The 20,305-nt window shown below is 37.4% G+C and overlaps 1 protein-coding gene across 2 annotated transcripts in view; it reads right to left on the minus strand.

The window, feature by feature from the left end:
• The window catches only part of TOX (thymocyte selection associated high mobility group box), a 218,777-nt gene that overhangs the window by 32,775 nt on the left and 165,697 nt on the right, over positions 1-20,305 (minus strand). For both annotated transcript variants that reach the window (XM_066563405.1, XM_066563397.1), the window contains exons 4-5: positions 12,062-12,340; positions 5,264-5,494 (exon numbers count right to left, since the gene is read on the minus strand). In XM_066563405.1, the coding sequence (XP_066419502.1) occupies positions 5,264-5,494; positions 12,062-12,340 (510 nt within the window). The remainder of the gene's footprint in view (positions 1-5,263; positions 5,495-12,061; positions 12,341-20,305) is intronic.

Raw genomic sequence — 20,305 nt, forward strand, 5'->3', positions numbered from 1 at the left:
AGACTGGTGAAAGCACATAGGTGCAAGTAGCTGGGAGGAGAGATGTAAAGTTGCTGTCTATTCCAGAATCCATTTTGCTTATATTTCACTTTGGCAGTGTGCACACACAGATGTGCCTTCTCTTCCTCTTCTCATTTACAAAAATAAAACAAAGCTAAACCTTGTGTGGTTGTTTATCTACTAAACTGGAGGTACTTTCTCATCCTCTTACAATTGTGTTAGTTATTCCTTGGAGATTGCTTCATTAGCATGGAGCAAGGAAGGGTTTCTAAAGGGAGAACAAGAGATAGATAAACAAATGTCTGTGTGAGTACATCAGCATGTATAAGGGAAGAAATTAAAAATTTGTTTAAAAATGCTACTGACTGCTTTGACCTCATGGTGTGCGCATCTTCTGAAGCTGTTTCAGCAGCCAGTCCTCTGAGCTGCCTGACATCCTGACACCAGGCACCCCACAGGCATGGCAATGCAATGGGGACACGATGGCTCTGCCAGCCATGGGGTGGGTGATCTCATCTGTCATGTCAAGGGATGAGATGCCATTGGGAGGGAGGATACCCTGCGAGGGAGGATCTAGGTTGCATGTTCCCAAAGGACAGGTGGAGTCAAGATCTCTTGAAACACTGATCTTGGATCCACTTTGATCTGACTTGTGGTGTTTCACATCATGACAGAAGCTCTGGAGATATGAGGTGTTGGCCAGCATTGTTTGTAAATCCCCTCCTGATCTACCCGGTTCATCCCAGCAGTGGATAATGTGCTGCTATGTCTAAAACATCCCTGTGGTCAAAAGAGAAACTTATAAAACACTCTTTGTTATTTTTCATGTCCAAATCAGTCTGGGTTCCTTTATAGACAAAATAAAAAGCCCTGAAAGCTTGGGGGTTATAGTGAAAATGGTAACAGCACCAAAAACATTGACACTAATGCACAGGGACTTAGTTTTACATAAGTATTGGTAACATACAATCCAAGTTCCATCAGTTATTAAAGAATAAACTGCAGCTTTTATCTAGTGGGTCTTTGAACACCAATGAGAAGTAAATGATTTGATTTTGTGAGCTCGGAGGATTTGTCAGATGCCTCGTATGTATAATTCTGGCTCTTCATATTCCTGCTGCTTCTAATTTAGCAGGACAGGCTCATAATTGAAGCAAATTAACTATTTACACTTGCCACTTCTACCAGGGGAAGAGGACACATCAGCAGGAAAGAATGAGTGGGAAATTAAATTCTTCCCACTTGTGTCAGATCTGCCCTTATATAAACACATTAACAGTAATTTCATGAGGCGTCAACCGTAGGAATAAATACTGAGGGATAAAATAATGAGGTGTTGCTATTGAGCTGAACTGTTGCAGCTAATATTACTGTCTATGAATTATGCAGCCTGAAAGAAAGCATCTGTCACAGCACTCAAACAGTCACTTCACCTGCTTCTTCTGATTGCTAAGTTTTGGGTGAATCCCTCCTTCTCCCAGCTGTAGGACCAGGGCAATGTTGAAGCAAACACACAGGAACACATACACACACACACACACAAGTATGCACTCTGAACTGTTCATAGGAGGTCAAATTAATTCCTACTAGAATTCCAGTTAAGTCACTGAAGTAACATCAGAGATTAATTCTGTTGAATGTTGAATAGACATTCAATTCCATTTTTAGAATAACAGAACATTTATTAAGGTCTTTGGCTGAAGTTTTAAAGTTACACTAATGTAAACAAGAACATTTTGTTTGTAATTTGCCACATCTATTACAGCTTTACTAGGACTCCAATTAGAAACTTAAGGTTCATTTAGTACATGCACATCTGGTACTGATTTAAAATTACTGTCCTTTTTCATCTAAGGACAGAAAATGACCTAAATAGCCCTTTTACCCAGTTTAAACCAGTGTTCTGTCTGAAAGCCAATGACTCGACCATTTAGCATGCTGATCCCTTTTTCCTAGGGGCTGTTTATCTCCCCTTTGCAGTAAAAAAGTGTGCAAAGGACAAAGATGTACATAGATAAGCTATAGAAATGGGATGCACAGAAGAATAGTACTACAGAGAAAACAGTGTTTGTGATCATAAGAGAGGAACTGGAAAAGTCACTGAAAAAAAATATCCCAGTGCTATGGCTACAGCATTGAGGAGAATGTAACTCAACACACTACTGCTACAGCTGCCTACTGTTCACAGATTTATTAATCTGAACAATTTTAGAAAGCATTTACAGTGAAAAATGAAGCACAGTGCCTGCTCCTGATCACATTTAATTATTGTACTCTATCCAGAATTTGAGAAGTCCATGACAAAGTCCACCATGACCACTGAGCTCCCTTTAACTTCTAGACTCTGTAGATAGAGTTGGACAAATAGAATATAGGCACACACCAGCATTGTTTGCAAATGGGCTTTTTACATACAGAAATTAATGGGAACATATGATTCAAAAATTCAAATATCTTTATATGATAAAATAAGAGGGAAGTACACTGGTATCTGCTTTAGTCTAATGAATTGCATTATTCTCATGGTGAGAGTAGCAGAGTGCAATCCATTTTAAGCATAACCCTCCCCTAACTTCAGTAAGGCACCCACAGTCAGGTAGTTCATAACACCATTTCCTTTTTCGTCATTCCAATCCTATTTTCTCAAATAACACTTTCCTAGTTCTTCACAGTTTGAAAGACAGAGGTGGTTATAGCACAAGGCTCTTCAATATGCCAGGTTATCAAAATTTTGTTGCAAAGTCTTGGACATATATTGCCCTTAGGTCATTATTGTACTGAGTTTCTATACTTTTATTTATTCTGTGGTCAATCTTCAGGAATAAACAAGACAAATTCTATGCATTTCAGAAAAAAATGGCTCAGATCACAACAACAAAGAAGATTTCATTTTAGCATGAAAACATGAGGCTATTCTTCTTTCTCAAAAGCTGCATTATGTTCTACTTTCTGATTCATTTATATTTTCTATTTAAATAGGAAAAGGAGTTCCAATTCAGGAAACATAATTTGGAAATATATTTCTATTTAAATTTCAGAATAAGCATTAGCTTCCAAAACATAAGCCAGAAGCTTTATGATAATTGAATCCTTTTCAGCAAGTATAATTCATCAATAAAGTTGTCCTTTAATGAAGTTATTGTTTCTTTATTTAACTATTTTTGAATTTCTGAAGCTCCTTCAATGCCAAATACCTAATGCTACATTTATCATTTGTATTTTTAGAGTCCAATTTTCCTACCAGAGACATAGATTTCATAGCAGTTACTAATGCTCTGGATCTGAAAAATTAAGCCTTTAAAATACAGACTATCTAGTCAGTTAAGATGTCTTGTAATCATTACTTTGTACTATTAGATCCCTAATGGGAAAAAAAATTAGTTTAAATTTATTGTAGAAAATAGGATTGCCAATTTTATTTTTTTAAATGGGAACTATCTTTTATTATTTTTGTACAGTGCTAAATTAGAAAGGGCTTCAGCCTGGAATTTTAAAAATGTGCTTAATAGATAATAATGAATAGGCAAAATGAGTAAAAAAGCAATGAAGATATGCTAACACAAACTTTTTTAAGAACTGTCTTAAAAACCATAGTTGCAGCCATTTTTACATGCATGTGTCATATGGATTCCACAATGCATCATTCATCTGTGTTTCAACTTACATTAACAGCAACAGAGACAAGGAAAATAAATTTTATTCTGTTCTTACATCATAGGACTTATTCCTATGATGTAAAAACAGAATAATTCCCACTAAAGGAACTAATTTTTGCTCTCAACCATGAATAGGAAATTTAAGGTAAGCTGGAAATTTAGGGTTTCATGCATTTTTCTTACACATTTCTACGGAAGAGTTTAATATTTTGGTGGTAGTACTGACATGACAAGCTCAAAGAAAATGTGCATTTTATGCATTTAACAGTCTTTTAGGTTGGCATTTGCAGGGCATATTAAAAAAGGGAAAGAAAGACACAACACAAGAAAATAATTCTAATGTGCCAGTGCAAGTGACTTTTCTGATATCTGTGTTCAGAAAGTTATTTTTCCTCCAGCTAAACCTTCAAACGCTGGCCTTATTCATTGATAGATGAAGATAAAAAGAGGTTTTGTTTGTTTTTTTTTTAGTTAGTCAGTGAGTGGCAAATCTTGATTCTTTTTACACTGGTATATTTAGCAAGGATCTAGATGTACTTACACCACCCTGTTATTAGCAAAGTAACCCTTCTTTTTTTTTTCCCAAGCCCAAATAATTTTACCTACCAATAAATCATTAAAAAGTTTTCTTTGATTCTTAGTTTTTTTAACTGTATTTTTGTAACACCAATGCATGAATGAAGGAGATTCAGTTCATTCCCAGTACTTTTCCACTGTCTGTGCTAACATCAACCCCGGTCCAGGTCTCCTGCAGCCAATATAACTCTCACCCAGCACATTCTTTCCTTCCATATCTGTTGCCTTCTTAAAGTTCCCATTCCTTTATCAATCCAATCCATTCTGTTGGCATTTAGTAAAAATGCAACCAACTACAAGAAGAAGAAGAAGAGCAATGCTACAGTGTGGATCCATGTCATTTGCCAGCTGTCACCACTTCCAGATGAGCTTCCAGAGTTGCCCATTTTTACACAGCTTTGCCTGACTTGGAAGGATTTCTGCAACATTTCAGGCCCCTCAAGCTCTGCTGGCCTTGTTGCAGAACCAAGGGCTTCCATGGAAGACAGAAGTAACCTTGGGAAGTGATTTCCACAGCCCACATACATGATAGAGGATGCCCATTTGCCTGCATCCACCCTAGGGCTCTTTGGGACAACACATCACTAACTTCTTTTATAAAAGCCAGGTGGTTTGGGAGCAAATGTGAGCCCAGTTTCACTCCTGGCATCATGGGATCACGGGGAAGGGAAACATCTGCAAGTGGGAGCTCAGACATTCTAAGCTTTGGCAGCAAGGTCCCCTTACATAGCAGTTCACATACAGGGCAATGACGTTGCAAAATCCTAGGCCCACAGATATCAGCATAAAACATTCCTAAATATAATCCTAAAATTTGTGCCACATCCCAAAACAAGGTAAACTCTTTTAGTGGTTTCAAACAGATAAAATAAAATGATACTCTCCTTATCTCAGCCTCTTTAAATCATACTCCTGAGATGGCACACATTCAAGTTTCATCCTGGCTAACAAAAGAAGCTGCCTACAGTGCTCAGATGACCCTGATAACACTTTCCTGAAACAAAGCCTCTGAGCTACAGCACATATTGTACCTGTTTTTGTTCTTCTCCTAAGCCGTCCCACATTGAAGCTACAATTTTAGAGACTTCACCAAAAGTAGCATTGGGGTTTTGGCCCTTGATGGCTGCTTGAGTGTCTCGAAAGAATAATGCATAGGCAGACACAGGCTTCTGTGGCTCATTTGGGTCCTTCTTCTTCTTCTTTTTGGGAGTTTTGGGTTTCTTTCCTATATCTGAAGCAGGTCTCTTCTCGCCACCATTGACCTGTAACATAAAATTAGGAAAGTACTATTAAAAAGCCAGTTTAATTCACTCCAACCACTTTTACAGCCTCTGTGATGCAAAAACTTTGTATTTTGCATGCAGAAATGGAATTTTTGTTGATATCTTTGATAATCCAAATATTGACACTGTCTGCATTAGTCACATGCATAAAATTCACTATAAGTATTTTGGATAATACTTTATATTTCTCTTTCATATAATTGCTATAATCTCTGTCTGGTCATCTTTTCACCTTTTCTAAGTTTTATTGCTAGTGGCTATAACAAGAAAATAATGAGAAAATTCAAATGAAATTAGTTTCTCTATAGCCTGAGTATCAGTTCAACAACATGAACCATCTGCAGACAGCAGGAACAATGTCATTTCTACTTTTTGCTTATTCTCATCCTTTCCCAGAATGACCCCAGACTACTGCTCAAATCAATTTCTTCTGCAGCTGGTGGTACATCTTCCAGGGACTTTGAAGAAAATCTGGTTGTGAACCAAGCAATTCAAGTTACAGACAGTCCCCTACACACTTTCTAATTAAAGTCTGAGGAAAAAAACCTTTACCAGTATAGACAGTTTAAAGCCCTTTAAAGGACCAGTTTTGACCTATCTGGATTTGGATGAGTAGTTTTATGTCTGCTCATGTAAAAGCAAATGGTTTGAGGGAAGGAGTGAAAGAGGAACGGTGTATGGAGGAAAGCTCATGTGCTTTATTTATGCACCACCTGAAAAAAAGCCTGCGCGTGAGCATTTGTGCAAATGCCAAAGCACCCAATTTTCCTAGTGAAGCTGGTGAAGGGTCTGGAGCTCAAGCCTTGTGAGGAGCAGCTGAGGAGAGAGGGGTTGTTTAGCCTGGAGAAAAGAAGGCTCAGGAGAGACCTCATCACCCTCTACAACTGCTTGAAAGAAGGTTGCAGAGGGGTGAATGTTGGTCTCTTGACCCAAGTTACAAGCCCCCCCAAGAATGACAAGAAATGGCCTTAAGTTGCCCCTGGGGAAGCTTAGATTGGATATTAGGAAAAAATTATTCACCAAAAAGATTGTCAAGCATTGGAGCAGGCTGCCCAGGGAAGTGATAGAGTCACTCTCCCTAGAGGCATCTAAAAGATGTCTAGATGTGGGCTCCAGGGCACATGGTTTAGTGGTGAGCTTGGAAATATGAGGTTAACAATTCAACTCCATGATCTTAGGGGTCTTTTCCAACCTAAAAATTATTCTAGGATTCTATGACTTACAAGCACATAAAGGGACAATAACCTGATTCTTCAACACATTGGAGCTCCATGGCAAAGTAGCTTTTCATGATATGATCACCTAATTTACTGTATCTGTAGAAATGGTGTGTGATCTTACAAGTGGGTTCAAAAGCTTTTTACTTTAGTCGGCATGACCAAAGCACTGTGAATCACAAGCATTTTTAAGAGAAGAGAAGATCAAGAGCATAAATGGTATGCTCTAGGCTAAGGATCTACTAGGCATGACTTCTTTCACTTCCTTCTATTATTATTTTTTAATAATGTGTATCAAGTGGCACAGGAGGATACAGGTGTTCAAATCATTGGAACTGCACGAGGAAAATGGCTGGAAATTCATATTTTGAGAAAAATGACTTTTTAATTTTCCTATATGCCTCAATATGTGCTGTCCAACAGAACCCAAGTGACTACAGTGAACAATCTGAATCTCTGTGGCTTTCTAAAAACAGCAACAAACTGATGACCAGAACTTGAAAATGAAGTTGCTTGTTTTTTTGAGCATTATGTTACGATAGCTGCAACTTTAATTCAAAGTTAATAGACATGCAACCTATTGTCAGGATTTGGAAAATACGGAAAAACAAAATTGTGCTACCCTTTATTAAGTTATCCAGCTTTTTGTCTCTTGCTGTTTTTTAATTCTACAGGATACACAAAACTAGCAGTTAAAGTATAATTAACTAGGGCTCTAATTTGAGAACATTAGTCTAAACTTTTCAGAAGTCCAGTGCAACTGGAACTCCATGAGCAAGAAGACATCGAAATAATTTGTTCTATAGTTTAAATTTTACCAGTGTGATTCGCTAACATTTTTCTCCTTTCAGTTAATTTTTCAACCAATGTGATTTAAAAGTTCTCTGTATGTTAGGATATCCCATTACTTCAACTGCCCTTAAACTAGGTGATATACTACAGAAAATTGCGTAAGTGCCTTCTGGTAAGCTGTTCTGTGAAAAGCTCTAAAAACTTATTCTCCAACCTTAATGATCAAGAGACTTTGAAAACCCACTGTTAAAAACAGAGTACTCACAGGGGAAATTCTGTTTGTCTTATATGAAAATAACGAAATAAAAAGAATACCAGAATTCCAGTACTAATAACCTTGCAAATGGCTGAGATGATGGTCTACCTTATGCTCCCATCAGTCTATCAGCTTCATAGACTCTACTTCTAACCACCAAAGCAGAGACAGATGGAAAATAAAATAAAAACCATATATATTCTGCTAGGCATAGACTTGTGCCTCAAAATCCCTGGAGGTGTAGTTAGCTCATGGTAATCCACCTCCTGTCATGGCTTATTGCTTAATTATGGTGATGTATTTAACTTATTTATCACAAGAAAGCAATAATCTTTCACTTTAAAAAAGTGTATATTAACCATGTTGCACACGTAATAGATCACAAGAATATCTAGTGTAGGATTTAAAACTATCAAGTAAGGCACATCGTTGATATCTAAATGTCCCTTGAGAACCTGGAAAATGTCTAAAAGCATATTTAAAATAAACTGCAATAGTACCAAAGCCTTTAATGGAGCTAGGAGAGCTGTTTTATGCACACTATCTTGCAGTAATCGCTGTAGTTTAAAATAGATTTTAATCAAGCACCATCTGCATAATAGGCTGAACAGACAACACAGAATTCCACTTATAACTCCTATCATATAAAGTAAATATTGTAAAACCTCTGCCACATAAGGAGAATATGCTGCAGCAGTTCTTTAGTAATTGTATTTCTGTTATTTAATTCTTGCTACTTGCACTCCTCTTGCTATCTTTCCTCTAAAATACATTATTTGAATTTCTCTCATAAGTGATATGCAAATTAACACAGAGGAAGACCCTGTTATCCATCTATGAAGAAATACTTATTTACAAACCAGTAATGCTTCCAGCAGCTCACAATTATGCTTGGCAATAACGAAGTACAAGTTTAACAATTCAACAGTGTGAATTATGGCAAGAATTACATAAATATAATATTCCAATGTTGAGATGGTCAAAATAAGGCATGTGCTAAGTGGTCACTTTGTTTACGATGTTTTTATAGTTACTTACAACTACTAATTTTTACTTCCCTTTTTCTGCTACTAACGATAGCCCCACATACAAGATTTGTAAGAATTAAGGAACCTTAGTGATGTGCACTCTTTGCAGAGACAATATCCTTAGTCTGAGGCTACATTTCACAGTTCCATGGTCTTAGCAGCTCCCTGAATGTATATTCAACCTTACAACTATGCTACAGTTGTCACTGATCTCATGGTCAAGCAACCTCAGCTGTCCTGCTTTTAGAGTGGAAGGGAAACTGAGCCCCCTATAATGCAGCTCCTTTCCCTTTCTTAGAGCAAGGGAATATAGGACAGTTGAAGTCTGAACAGCCTATATGAAAGAGTTTTTATGAGAATGAGTATTGCCAAATAACATTTAGCAGCTGCTGCCATTAGTTCTGTGTTTGTTGGATAAGGCTTACAACAATTTGAATATTTATCATGGAATGAACATCCACGAAGCTCAGTACATGAACAATTACATCAGTTTGTAAAGCTTAATACTGGAATGTGGAACATATATATTGAGCTGAAATGGTCATTTCCTTCATTCATGGAAATCAGTGGTTCATAGGGCAACAATTGTACTTTTAGTCCAAATGTGTATGTAAAGTATGTATTTTTTGCACCTTCCATCACACTCTTTCTATAAATTCATTCAAAAATATTAACAGGCTATTGAGATCTATGCATTTTTTTTTTTCCTAGATAGAAGTAGGTATCGTTTTTAGGGACCTCTCTACAAAATATGCTATGAAAAGACCAGTGGCTTCTCTTTCACACATTTCAGTTGGTAAAAACTGAGAGAGGTCTTTACCCAGTACTCATGGCAGAAACATCTCTGACTGCACAATGTGAACTCCAACAGCAACCCCATCACTGCAGCATGTGCATTGCTACCAAAGGACTGGCTAATGAGCTCTGGCCCTGATCTATTAAATAATACCACACATCTGCATGATAGTTTATATTTCAAAGAGAAGAATCCAGATTTTGCAAAGTTATATTCAGTTAAAAGACAGGTGTTCTCTCAAGAGACAGAACAGTTGGTCTATCTGCTCCTGTCCCCATCCAGTGCCTTCTTTCACTTGGAAGAGGATTTCTGGAGTGAGAATTTTCACAGGTCCCTCCAAAGCAACTCTGAAAACATGTAATGCTGTTGTATCTGGGGAGAAAGATCTCCACAGAAAACTGATTTATTTTGAGTATTCTTGGCCACTCACTGGCAGCTTCCAGGAAGAGCAATGTGCCAAAAAGATACACAGTGGAGAGCTTTAAATCTTGAAGTACAACAAGACACTCAACTCAGGCTAATTATTCAACCCCTCTTGTCTTTTACAGAGGGAACTACAGAACCATTGCATGGGATCAGGTGTGCCAGCCCATGGCCTATTTCCATTGGTGGCCAGCCTCAGGTGTTTTCACAAAGCCATAAGAAATCCCACAGAAGACAAGTATAGCATTATCTGCTCCCCATCAAGCTTGCTGATTAAATCATACTTGATGGAGAAGACTTTAAGCCTCTGTCAATATTAACCAAATGTAATATCCTTTTAAACTTTTCTCTTAGCAGTGAAATTATAAATATAGTTTTAAGGCAATGGTATCTACTTTAGCACACTGGATTTAATTTTGTGTCATGCATTGTGCCATTTGTCATCTTTTTCTGCTTAGACTAAGCATGAGAGAATTTTAAAGAGAATTAAAAGTTGAATCCTATATAAACTGGTTTTCACAAAGAAAATAGTCTGCAGTGCTTTGTATTTCTCTATGAAAAACATTAGCTTCAGATAACTACTGCTTGCTTTAAACCACAGCCCTACACTTTTGTTAGCACAAAGTGCTACAGTGAAAAGGTACGTGAAAAATGTAGATTAAATAACTGAAATACTTGATAGAAGTAGAAAGGAAATCCAAATTATTTGAATGGATATTTTCTCCAGAAGTTTAGAGCATCTTGCACATTCCCAGCAATGTAAAAATATTAGCAATGCAAGAGGAGTAGCAAATAAATTATTCTGAAAAAGTAAAGGCTGCCTGGAATTATTTTTACATAGCTGTATTCTAAAGTCTCCCTCAGTAAGGAAGTGCTCATTTAAAACGTATGAATTATTCAGTAATTTTTAAAACCTAAAGTTTGTGAAATCAGGGGAATGTCCTGAAATAAAACTTTTGAATCAGAATTTGTTCATAATGTAGTAAAACTTATGTCTCCAATTACATGATTATTTTATAGCTGGAGGCATGAAAAACAATATACTGTTAAAACAAATCAGACTTACATTTCTTGAATGGATTATACCTCCTCAGTGACTCACAATATGTTTTCTTCACATTCCCTGCAAGTCTGCAACTTTTCCCCACCAGACATGTCTGTGGCACACACTGCACTGCATGTGGCCCACACTGCACTGCACGAGTGCTCTAACAGGACTGCTTTTTTTCTAGTGACCACAAAACAAGCTAAGGAGGTCCCCAGTTTCAACATGCTTTATTCCTGGTTTAAGGGATGACTTAGTACAAAGTCCCAGTCTTGTGTCTCAGCTTTTCTGTCTGCAAAATTAAGACAATAGACTTGTGTATTTCTGGGAGGTTTTCAGGATTTTGGGAGATTTGGGAGATTTTTGTACGTAAAACCAGCTATATAGATTGACATTTATCCTTTCAAGAAATTTAATATGTAAATTTCTCTTATCACTTCATTCCTGCACTGACATGAAAATGAAGCTTAAACATGTCATGATGAAGTGTCAGCACCTCTCAAAAGTATGAATGCATACAGGGTCTTCCAGATTTTCAAGGTAAGGTTTTTAAAGTTCATAGGATCTTTCTGTTCTGGTTGCTATGATGCTCTGTTTACACATCCTGTGACCAAGTGGCAAAGACTAGTATATTGCACAGACTGTTCATACTTTTTATAGCAGTAACTTGATCTTTAACTGGGAACAAACATCCCTGCTATGCAAGTGAGAAAACTCAACCCTTATATTAAAGTCCTAAAGGAATTACTATCCTTTCATTGTTCAACAGTATTCCAGTTTGCTCTCACAAAGAGGAATGATGCAATTTACTCAAGCTGCCTGAAGAATTGTCTGGATATTGTAAGTTCTGTATTCATAACCCTTTATTCACTTCAGTGAACCACCAATCATGTATAAAGTATCACCTTAATAACTGTGGCCATATCATCCATTTAGCAGGTCCTAAAAATATCCACCATTTACATAGCAATCCTAGCATCTAAGCCTACCTTAGAGCTATCTTCTCCTTCATCTTCATGGACTGAACTGGATGGTGAAGGAGTTGCAGATTTGCTTCCAGGTGGAGAGGGCGAGTTGTGAGGAACACTGTTTCCACCCATATTCAAACCAAGCTGTGCACTGAGCTGGGACTGGTTAATAGTAGTCAGCTGCCCGTGCTGCATCATTCCTGGCTGCCTAATATCTGCAGGTTGAACCCTTGGCCTCATGGTTGCCATCTGAGGATGGGAACTATACTGGGCTCCTTCTGTATTCCGTAAATCTTGCATCTACAAGAGGAAAAAAACTGTATTAAGCATATCACTAATAAAGTGTTCTGTTCCTTTAGACCTCGGTTGGCCTGATTGGCTTAAAGGAAATGGCAAGTACTTAAATAAACATGTAAATACTGAAAATAAACATAGTAAGGATATGATTGACATTTGCAAAATACTGACTGTTATAAAGAATTCAGGCTCTAGCCTCAGCCCTTGGAAATAGCAAAAAAAAGCAATTAAAGCTCAGGGTTTTTTTCATGGGGGAACAAAAGGGCACTGCTTTCTGTAACTGTGTGTAGAGTATTTCTGAAATGCTAACAAACAGGGACAGCTTTGCACTCTGAAGTTCAGACCTAGACCAGAACAATAACATCCTCAAAATTCAAGATAATTTCCAAATCCTGCTTTTTTTTTTTTTTTAACTTAGGATTTTGGTGGTTTTGAGTTGCAATTTGGGAGCTGCAGGGAATTTTCAGACTCTGAATATCTAGTATTGGGTCCAAATCTATTTCACCTGGTGCTGCCCAATGAGAAACTGGATTTTTCAGGATTCAGACCATTGACAAGAAGGATGCATTGATAGACTGATTAAATGATTTCTGAGTCTATTTACTGCTAAGACATATATGAATGGAAAGCTCAGAAATCGCAGGATTGACAAATGAATCCATTGTGCTATGTGGGTCACTGCTTCTTAGCATTAACGAGACATACTATTTGAATGCAAGCAACAGATTCAGCCTCTGCAAGGATAAGAATTAAAAGCACTGGAGGATGAAGCTCCTTTCTTGTCCAGAGGTCAAATGCACCATACACACAGACCTCAGCAGATTGCCTGTAACCTCTTTTCAGTATTCTCATACAGAAGCACGACAAATAGCAGAGTTTCAGAGAGAAGCTCAGATTTAAGCTAAGATGTTCTGTGAGTGATTTAAAATGGAAGTATCAATTCAGAGCTGAAATGAAATAGATATGGTTGTCTTTCTGTGCATCAGAAAACATGTGTGTACATATAAAGTAGAATCTGACAGAAGCTACCATTGTGTAAGTTCCATTATGATAAGGACATGTGTTATGGTTCAATATATTAACATAGCCACATTTATTCTACTGACAGTCTTTGTTAGACATGTCATCTTAATTGTCTAAAGATCACTCAGATTTTATTTTTTTAAAAATCTTTTTATAGCTCATGACTTCTATAACCTATCTGTTGCTCATCTGTTGCTCCCCCACATATCACAGCAATCTGTAAGATACCTTTCAACCAGTAACACACAGGAAAAAGTAAAGATAAACCCATAACTGCATCTTTTCTCTTATTATTGACAGTGTAAAAATGTAACAATTTTTGGGAGATATTTTATTTTATGATCTTGGGGATTGATTTTCATAAAGGTGATCGGTTGGCAGTAAATCAAGCTAATAATACCATTAGTTATGGCATACTTACCACTTTACAGGTACTTGTATCTCTGAAAGGCATTTGAATTGGCTTCTGACAATGTGACATCACAATTATACCTGTATTTATGTTATTTTAGAAATTAATAGCTTTTGGTAAAAAGACTTATCAATACAAACTTGTTTTCCAAGTTCATTTAATAACTACTAAAGCACCGGAGGAGATGAGCACAGAGAGCACAGTGGATGAAATCAATTGAAGGCTGAAATTTGAATCCTGGTAGACACTTATATTTTTAAATTACTACTGATTTCTTGGTCCCTTCCCTCTTGCCAAGCATATTAGCCTTGAAAGCTATCATTATCTCTGCCTCCAGCAGACAATCTGTATCAAGACAGTTGTGCCCATGCAGCTGTAACTGCTGCTCAGACACTTTGCTCTGGATCCAGCTGCTGAGCTGGGCAGCAGCTGGGGAAAGTGGAGCAGCACTGGGGAGGTCTCCAGGTTCTCTTGGCCAACATAGGGCAAATAGTAAAGGGATGGGAACCCACAGAGTCCCTCATGTGCTGGGCACAGGGAGGCAAAACCCTCCCCCAGAGCCCTCCCTTCACCCTGTCTGCAGCACTCAGTGTGGGTGTGTGCCCTCCCACCCTTCAGCCAGCAGGGGCTGAGCCCTCAGGTTTTCATGGGGCAGCATCTCGTGGTGCAGAATAAACCCTTCCAGAAAAAGCTGGAAAGGCTTGACTGCTTTTTAGGAAGGGTAGATATCCTAATGATTTTATGAACTCTAGAAATGTAACAACTGCTACATGAAACTCCTAACTCTTATTTTGAATGAACTTCAAAATTATTTATCTCTAAAAGCAGAGCAAGGGCTACCATATTAATTACTTTCCCTCAAATAAAATATGATACAATTGCTTTAACTGATATGCAGGAAGCTCTACCTGGATATGTGGAAGAACTTCTTTACTGTGTGAGGGAGTGGTGACTGCACTGGAACAGATTGCCCAGAGAGGTTGTGGAGTCTCCCTCACTGGAGATACTCAAGAACCATCTGGATGCAATCCTGTGCCATGTACTCTGGGATGATCCTGCCTCAGCAGGAAGCCTGGACCAGATGACCCACTGTGGTCCCTTCCAACCTGACCCATTCTGCGATTCTCTGATTCTGCTGTTATTCAAAAAGATCTCTCCTTTAAGAGCATCAAATATCAGATAGATAATACAGAACATTCTGCGTGTGTCTTCTTTATACAACATATATTTTCTAACAGTCTGTGATACAATTTTAGCTCCAGTATTGAACATAGGCTGTTTTCAGATAATATAACAACTGAACAGTACTGAATGTATCCCCGTACAAAATACATGTGTATATATATTTGCAAGAGAACCCTTCACCAGGGAAATTCTGAGGACTGCAAATGAAGTGGTGGAGTAAACCCCCCCCACACGCCAGTATTTTTCTTTTCACATGAATTCAGCTTCTCTCCTGAATTTTTAAATCAGATGAATACCAGGCTACCTGCAGAAAACCAGGTTTAAGCAGCCAATAAGCTTGTTTAACAGTACATTTTCTCTTTCATATGCTAAGCCAGAAACCCCCACCTAAGGGACCTGCCTGCAGAGAACAAGAAAGTCTAGGTCCATCTCACAGAGCTGTGGCACTCAGGATCCACAGACGTGATTCACATCTGCTGATGAGGCTTCTGGCTCACCTCTTTACCATGCACTGCAGAGCCTGCCTTCTCCCTTCCTGCCTGTACCTGGTGAAAAAGTGGGATTGTCTAAGAAAATGGAAACTGCTCATTCCTTTGGTAAGAATGGGCAACTAATCACATAAATGTAAAAAGTTGTGAGATCATGCCGTGGAAAACATGAACTTTCATGTTCTTAAAGTATCACCAAAACCAAGAACTGGTTGGTCCCACCTCCTCTCTAGGTTCAAGAACACACTCAGCCATGAAAACTACACACTCGGGTCACTGCCGTGGCATAATGGTGTGTCCCTGTCACAGATGCTGTGACAACCTCACCTCTGCAGAATAGTAACACCAATCAGACACACACTCTCTCAAAATGTATGACCAATTTCTTCTAAACTCCTTCAAAATCTGAAACCTCATATTCCTTGCTCCTCCAGATGGAGTTTTACAAAGCCCAGGGCTGTGTGGCTGTGTTGGAGCCATATTCAGGATGCAGAGGCAATACTGAGAACACGCTCCTGCCGAATGCAAAGCTGAACCAAAATCCTGATGGGTGGCACAATGCCAAATGGAAGAACAAAGTTAAAGAGTTTTGACTATTACAGAGGATAAGGACAGCCTTAAACTGATGTCTTCAATGGTTTCTGTGATGAGGTAATAATGATAATATCTGGCACTTTAATATCATTCTCCATCTGTCAGTTCCAGGATGTTTCACAACTTGAGTTATATTCAGCTTTAGAACATGCCTGGTTTTATTTTAGTTTTACTAATGGGGAAGCTATGATACATGTCATGTCTATTTTTTTTTCTGTTTGCATTTTGCTTATAAGCAGAAACTGAGCATTTAGCCAAATAAGTGTTTGATTGCAAGTTAAAAGACAGTGCAAGTCCCTAAATCCAAGGTGTGTACCAAACCCTTTATTGACACATGGGTAGTGCAAAACCAGAACAGGGCTGTCTGGCTGAAGATGAGCTCCTAATGCCCTGCTCAAAGTTCTGAGGTACTAAGAATAAGGCTAAAGAGCTTTGAACATCAGACTATTGTTCATCCCATCAGCTTACAGTAAAAACAAAGCAAAGCATACAGTGCAGAATTCAGTGATATCATCGCTGTAAAGAAACATCTCACGGCAGGACAATGTGAGTACAGTATCCTAATCACAGAATCACAGAAAATAGTGCTAGAAGGGACCTCAAAAGGTTATTTAGTCCAACATTATCTCACAGCAGGATTAGCTATACCTAAATCATTTCTGACATATGTTTGTCTAACCTCTTCATAACCTCCCTAGGCAATTCTTGTGCTTAAATATCCTTACAGTGGAAAGGGCTTTTTTCCATAATGTCTCACCTAAATCTCCTGTGTTGTAATTTAAACCTACTACTTTTTGCTTTGCTCCCAGTGGACATGAGGAATGTTTTTCTCCTTCTTTACAGAAAAGTTGTACACACTAGAAGGCTGTTATGAATTTCCTTTCAGTTTTTTCTTCTTTAGACTAAACAACTAAACCTGAAGATTGAAAGACTTTGTTCGTATGCTGTGTTTTCTACACCTCTTATCATTCTTTCTGCTATCCTCTGGACTATATCCAATAGCCTTCATATTTCTTGAAAGACTGTGCTCTGAAGTCCACAAAATACAGATATTTTCATCTGACACAGCATTCAGATAGAATCCTTCATCTCTTACAGAAGGTATCACATAGCAATAAAAAACTCCAAAATTAATTATCAGCCTTTTTGATACAAGCTGGTTAACATATGCAAGATGCAGAAAGAGTCAAATTTCAGGACTCTTAACTAATGTCCCAGAATGTAGCTTTAGGAAGCAAATAATTTTTTTTCTGAGAAGCATCAGACAGGAAGTTTCAAAGGGAATGTGCTGTTAGCAAAATAATTCACGTTATTTTTCTAGGTATAATTAATAACTGTGAGGCAACATCTCTCTGAAAAGCTGCAGAAGTCCCAATTGTCCCTTCCTATTTAGATTCATTTATAATAAATGTTATCACTAAATGAAAGAAGAAAGACAGGTTGCCTTAACAGATCAAAGTAAATACAAGGTCTATGTACAAGCAAGAAACACTAGAGATAATTCACTGGAGATTAAAACATTAAAACATAAGGAGAAATACACATGGCTTACTCACTGAAGCAAGTAAAGTTCACATATCTCACTACTCTGAGAAAATTCGTATCAAGAAGCAGCAGACATTATTACTGTTATCACCATCAGTTCTTGAAATGATTTTTGCATAGTTTTCTACAAGTTGAATGCTCTTGTGAATATTTTTGATGAACACTGCAGAAGGGGCTGACAGTTCTTTGCTTCTTGTCTGAGTGCTCAAGGTAAGTTAGAGAGTAACAACTTTTCAGACTACAGAAAGCAATGGTTCAATCGATTCATTAAAAAAAAAAGTAGAAAACCCCAGGGGATCTTAAGTGTTATCTATGAAGATACCCACAGTGTCCTTCTTTCTTCACTGGCATGACCCACCTGAGTCATCTGGTGCCTTGGACATTCTTTGGTAGGCAGAGGGGGTCTCTGTTAATAGTAGTATTCTCATTTATATTCCCAGGAAACTTGTGCTACTACCTGTGCTGTATTAAATCTGAATGTTTCTCTGTTCCCAAATAACACTACATTAAATGCAGTATCAGTCTGGTTGTGCCAACCCCCTGAAAAGCCATGAAATTTGCTTAGAAATGTTACTGCTTTTATTTCAGGCAATTTAATTATCTTCTACCATAAGCCAATGCACATCTGCAAGATGTTTTCCAGTGACAAAGAGATGTTCATTAAAAAAGAGGGGGAAAAAAAGTAATTCCTACATAATCACTGATTCTGTAAGTGAAGGCTTCAAAAGAGAAGAAAGAAGGGATAGTGTTTGGGAAATGATTTAGGAAATTTAGGATCAAGAGACTTGATAAACCAAAAAGACCTAATGATTATTATTTTTTTTTTTTTTAGTGCTACAAAATGCAAGCAATGGTCATCATACAAATGATGAACAGGCTCCCCAGGCAAGTGGTCAGAGCACCATGCCTGACAGAGTTCAAAAAGTGTTTGGACAATGCTCTCAGGCACATGGTGTGACTCTTGTTGATGTTTTGTGCAGGACAAGGACTTAGATTAAATGATCCTTGTGGGTCCCTTTCAACACAGGATATTCTATAGTTCTGTACAACCATACATTCAAACTTAAAAGTGTCTAAAACCACAGAAATGTCAATTTTAGACACCTTTTATTCAGTTCATACAGGTGATCAAGCAATGGTACCTCATGGCTGTTCAACGCACGTTGATGGTCAGGATCCTAGATTAATGGCAAGGGAATCAAAAACAAATCACAAATCATGCAGTTGTATCTGTTGTTTTCCACTGTGGTAATGCTTTTTCATGAGAGAGCTTAAAACTTGAGATAACTTGAACATCTGTATTTATACACCAGAGAAAAACAAAAAAGTGACCCAAATATTTGGAGATCTGAAATCTGACAGGAAGTTTGAGTTTCTTGATTAGACTAAAACTGGTACTTGGTATGTACGTCCTGTCACGAACAAAGAGTGATCAAACCCAAAGATTCACAGTTTATCAGATCTTTGTTTCCATGAAGTTAAAGGAGAAATCATATTTCCAACCAAGTCTTGTTTTAGCAGACCTATAAGTGAACAAGTGCTAAAGAAAGATTTTTTATGAGAGTCAAGGTTACTGTGAAATGACCACAGAGAACTATTCAACACACATTAAAAGGAATAACTCAAAGCACCACCTAACAGAGGGAGGGGAGGTGTGTTTTCATCATCTCATTTTTATAATTCTCTTCTGTATCAGCTAACTGTATAATGAAAGACTAAGTTTTAAAGTAAGTGGGTATTTGGGGAATATTCTAGTGCTATACACAGGAGTATTTTATATACTAAACCCACTGCATTTTTTAGAATAAATTGAAAGGATCATTCAAAATTTCTTTTGATTAGGAAAACAGTCTTAAAATTAAACAGCACAAAACTCACATGTAAAGAGAACCCTAAATGAAAAATAATAAAACCCCCCACTCCTATTAAATCTACTACACTAATCTTTTCAAAATCATTCTGTTAAAAACTAAAACACTTAAGGCTGTTTTATATAGTATTGGATCTGTAAGTGATCTTTAGCCCCTTTAAAGCTATTATATACTCAAAATTTGACTGCAAAATTTTATAGTATGATCACATAATGACAAAAATGCAGTCATATACAGTTTCTATATTTCTTGGTACACAGTTAATTTGGTGACTATTAACATTCTTTTCTACTTTATGTTTTAATATCCTTTGAGCCACACAGGGCCAAGGTCTCAAAACTAATCATAAAAAACTACCGACTGCTATTCACTCTAATATAATAACCCTTTATTTAAAACAACTTCCAATAAATTTCATTATAAGAAGTTATTAAAAGGGTTAAAAACCTATTAAATGTCAAAGAATTTGCCTGACTCAAACTTCTAATAAAGAAACAGAATAGGCTTTCTTTCTGAATTATTTAAATCTTTACTGACTGTGCACTGAACCATGAAATTAGAAAAGTGTTATTAGAAGTGTTCTCTGGTTTTTATAAAAGTTGTAGCATAGAATATATCAAACCACAGTCTTTAACTAGACTAGTTAAAGAAATAGGTTTTTAATCCTGAGTACATGGTTTTCCCTGATATAAAGGGTCATAATTAAAAGTCTGGCCTGGAAGCTGAAGATAATAAAATTATTATTACAGAAGCATCCATGTTCATTTGGTATATTCTGGATGCATGTTTCCATTTTAATTTGGACAAATATCTTCAATTTTGTTTGATCTTGCAAAGTCCACTAATTTAG

This window comes from Molothrus aeneus, chromosome 1 (genome assembly GCF_037042795.1).
Source record: "Molothrus aeneus isolate 106 chromosome 1, BPBGC_Maene_1.0, whole genome shotgun sequence".
Classification (NCBI taxonomy): domain Eukaryota; kingdom Metazoa; phylum Chordata; class Aves; order Passeriformes; family Icteridae; genus Molothrus; species Molothrus aeneus.